Source organism: Drosophila montana, unplaced genomic scaffold, assembly GCF_035044405.1.
Source record: "Drosophila montana isolate Dmon_TW-CO22-7 unplaced genomic scaffold, ASM3504440v1 contig_1000_1, whole genome shotgun sequence".
NCBI classification, from domain to species: domain Eukaryota; kingdom Metazoa; phylum Arthropoda; class Insecta; order Diptera; family Drosophilidae; genus Drosophila; species Drosophila montana.
Window position 1 is genome coordinate 20,077 of NW_026995998.1, and position 4,060 is coordinate 24,136.

The 4,060-nt window shown below is 45.4% G+C and overlaps 1 protein-coding gene across 2 annotated transcripts; it reads right to left on the reverse strand.

Moving 5' to 3' along the window:
• On the reverse strand, positions 1-3,843 carry LOC135427885 (uncharacterized). 2 transcript variants are annotated; one of them, XM_064682766.1, is made up of 2 exons: positions 2,288-3,843; positions 1-638 (listed from the first exon to the last, which is right to left on the reverse strand). In XM_064682766.1, exons 1-2 carry the CDS (start codon positions 3,161-3,163, stop codon positions 555-557), a joined length of 960 nt encoding a protein of 319 aa, XP_064538836.1. In that variant the 5' UTR covers positions 3,164-3,843; the 3' UTR covers positions 1-554. The 2 variants fall into 2 exon arrangements, with proteins under 2 accessions (XP_064538836.1, XP_064538058.1); XM_064681988.1 differs by having other exon boundaries at positions 2,276-3,843.
• Between the last annotated feature and the right edge of the window lie 217 nt (positions 3,844-4,060).

The window sequence follows — 4,060 nt, forward strand, 5'->3', positions numbered from 1 at the left end:
TTTAGACTGCTTGTAATGCGTGATTTACTTCTCGAACTTTCAACAATAACTATCGATAGATTAGTGGTGAGCAATTTACAATGGTATTTTATGGTGGTTTAAAAATAATAGTATGTGACTTCAATATCGTGATTTGAGAAGTAAAGATATATTGTAATTCAGATATAATATTATTCAGAGGGCGTTCTGCTGCGAACATGCTCCCCCCGTTGGAAGATACAAGCTTTCAACCGATGTGGTCTCGATTGGCAGAACGGCGATTTTGGCAATGGCTCTCTTGACCAGACCATTTTGTGTACGAATGACTGCTACTCTCACAATGCCGTCGTCACCCGTGATGACGCTGTCGACTCGACCAAGCGGCCACCTGAGTGGTGGTGCATTGTCCTCCTTGAGCAGCACGATGCTGCCGGCCTGAAGATTTTGCTTGGACGATCGCCATTTCCCGCGCTCTTGGAGCAACGACAAATACGATGTACTCCACTTCTTCCAAAATGATTGCTGCATGTGACATATTCGCTGCCAACGGCTGAGGCGACCTATGCTTAGGTGAGTTATGTCTGGCTCGTCGATAGTGGCATTGGCTTTGCCCCAGATGAAGTGCCCAGGCGTGAGTATCTCCAAGTCATTCGGGTTTTCTGTAATAGAGCAAAGCGGTCTTGAGTTCAGCATTGCGGATATTTGACAGATGAGAGTTCGGAATTCGTGGAATGAGAGAAGAGAATTTCCAACGACGCGGTAAAAATTATATTTTGCTGACTTGACAGCGGCCTCCCACAATCCTCCAATCACGCCATAAGATGCATTGCAGAAATTGATCTGGATGCGTTATTCGGACACAGCGGTACATCTTACAGATGTCACCGCACATGGCAACCTTTAAAAAACGAAACTGAATTAGAATGTTGAATAATTTGGGTTGAATTGCTGGGCCTGTATGCAAAAGATCATTCAGAGATGCGCCTGATGTGGATTTGGCTGATCCATCAAAAACGACGCGCAATTTGGTGGTTGAGCAATCTGGCTTTTCTACGCAGTGGTGGGGTAAATAGAATTGTGGGACAAGCTGCTGCAATTTGTTTTCGAGCGACTTGAAACGTCGTAGAGCACGTTGATATGAGTCTCCTAGCGTGTCGAAGCTGAGCTTTGCTGGAAGCCTAACTGAATACTGCCCTGACTTTAGTCGCGTATAGCCTTGGAGAAATAGCTGCTCACATAGTGCGTCTTCATCAGAGAGCGCAGGGGTTGTACCGCAGCAATTGTCGACTTCCCAGAATCGTTTTACAATATCCGACAGTGGATCCTCCCATGGATTAGGTTCCTTGTAAAGTGCTGAAAGGGATGTGTGTTTGTTATGTACGCGAGAGAGTCCGCCAGACGCAATCCATCCGAGCTTGGTCTTTTGGAGCGTTGGTAGGTTATCCGCCATTCGAATTTGGCCGATGCAAATGAGATCGAAAAATAGTCCGGCACCAAGTAATAAATCTATTCTTTGAGATTTGAAAAACGTTGGATCCGCGAGCGAGATGTTTTTGGGGATATTCCACCCAGAGATGTCTAACCCAAAGTGGGGCTGATAATCCGTTATACTGCGAGTAACGACTGCTGAAAATGATGTGCTGAAGCTCCTATCACGTGACTGCGCTGATATGTCAGAGGACATGTTAGAAGATAGGGTTGATTCGCCTATACCAGATATTGATACGGCAGCATGATGAGTTTTGAGTTGGAGCTGCTTTACTAGACGAGCAGTGATAAGGTTGAGTTGTGATCCAGAATCCAGTAATGCACGGCAGGGTATGAATACACCTGAGTGGCTCTTGGCCTATAAGATGGCGGTTGGAAGCACCACATAGTCTACAGGCTGGGCATTCGTGGCTACAGGTGCGAATTCAAGAGCAGTGCTGACGAGAGTTGAAGATGGTGGATTACTTGAAGATGATGCGTGAGGCTGGATCGTGGTTGCAGCCTGCAAGCTTGGTGTACACAGGGCAGATGATTGAGTTGTGATGGGGCTCATGTGCAGCAACGAATGATGTTTTTGTTGACAATGCCTGCAGTGACCTGAGCGACATTGCTGCAAGCCATGGCCTTTGCGCAAGCAGTTTGGGCAAAGATGCAATCGCTTGGCCTCCTTGTTGCGCAAACTTGGGGACAGATTAAAAAACAACGGGCATTTAACAAGAAAAGGCTCTTTTGAGTCGCAAAAATTACAATTTTGCTGGTAATTGTTAGATGAGGATGCAATGAATGTGTTACGATTCAATTTTTGTACATTTCTGGTAACCTGGTGGCTAGGCGTAGGTGCCGTAGCGCCTTTCAAGTTTTCCATCATGCGGCATCTCTTCTCTAAGAACGCCGACATATCCGTCCACCTGGGTAGCTTATCCGTTGCAAGCGCTTCCTGCCACTTTTCCTGGGTGTGGTGATCGAGCTTGTGCGATATTGTGTGTATGAGTAATCCGTCAGCCAGCTCCTCAGTTGTTGACATGGTGCTAAGCGCCCGAAGATGCGAGTTAATTTTGTCACTCAACTCACGCAACGCCTCTGCTGATCCCTTTTCAACACCTGGCAGCCCGACTATAGCCCGCACGTGGCCCTGAAAATGTAGCAACTTATTATCAAAACGCTTTATGAGTAACTCCAACGCCTTGTCGTAATTCACGTCGACAGGCTCTAACGATTTGATTGTGTTGAGAGCAGTACCATCCAAGCACGCACGTAAATGTAGTAATTTCTCAATCTTACTCAGGTCCTCATTGCTGCCCATGACAGTCTTGTACATGGCGTAAAAATCCGGCCAATCCTCGTAGGAGCCGCTGAACCTGGGCAGCTGCAATTCCGGTAGGCGAGACTTACGGTTGAACAAGTGAGCAAATGTGTGCGTACTTTCAGCAAAGCGTGGGATAGTTGTTGAATTAGCGTCAATCATACGTCCCTTAGTGACTACATCCATTTGACGAGCGAGAGTGGATTTGATCTTCCAGTAAACCTTCTCGAAGTCTGAGCTTGCATCCGTTGAAAGCTCGAGCAAATCTAATTTTTCTAGCCTTGACTGGCTGATATCAAACTCGGCCTTCAAGCTCTCCGCAGATTCTATACGCACCATCAGATCGGCCTCGTCAAAGCTGATCATCTCACCAGCGCTGAAGAATTCGTTCATTGCTAATAGTTGGCGTTGAACAGAAGCGCATTTCAATTGTCGAATTTTCCATTCTGTTGTTGGCGAGGTAATGTTCGGTTGGTACGTTTTGTTGAGTGCTCACTGTACTCCGGCCTGTCACCAAAGTCCACTGATGGAGAAGAGCTTTGCCCTTGACCACTGCGAATGTCACAGAGTGAGCAATGCGAGAATGCGATTACCGTTTTATGTGTGCAGCGGCTTGTGTATGTGTATGTATCGAGATCAATTGTAGCGGCACTTGCATTCACATTCATATGTATGTATGTAAGTATGTAGGTATCTGCTCGACGGCTTCTTTTCTAAGCAAAGGGTTGTGCTTGGCACTGATATGCACCAAACAGCTTGGTTATAATAGCCGATCTGCTAAATAACGCGATAAGATCGTTAGAGAGAAGCGCGCACTCGAGCCGGTGTCCGAAATATGTAAATACATATGTACATATGTCTGCACTTGAGTTTAGTGCCTATGCTGCAGCAGCAAAAGAGCGATGAACAACGAAAGTGAGATTTGCGGCAAGACGAGAAGCAAGAAATAAAAATCACGTCGGGGTCACCAATGTTTTGAGGAGATGCTAGTTTGCACCCCACTTCGGCCCCCTTTTATGTTTTATAAATTTTAATAAAAATCAAAGGAGCCTTTAGACTGCTTGTAATGCGTGATTTACTTCTCGAACTTTCAACAATAACTATCGATAGATTAGTGGTGAGCAATTTACAATGGTATTTTATGGTGGTTTAAAAATAATAGTATGTGACTTCAATATCGTGATTTGAGATGTAAAGATATATTGTAATTCAGATATAATATTATTCAGAGGGCGTTCTGCTGCGAACAGTCTCTGTGAGGCTAACATGAAAGTCGCCAAAGTACTGAGT

What these genes read in the sequence shown, in the direction of transcription:
- LOC135427885 (XM_064681988.1), bottom strand. Translation starts at nt 3,163, where the DNA reads ATGAACGAATTCTTCAGCGCTGGTGAGATGATCAGCTTTGACGAGGCC. An exon ending in GCCACCAGGTTACCAGAAAT is followed by an intron (nt 639 to 2,275) that starts GTACAAAAATTG and finishes GCTCTATTACAG; the next exon opens with AAAACCCGAATGACTTGGAG.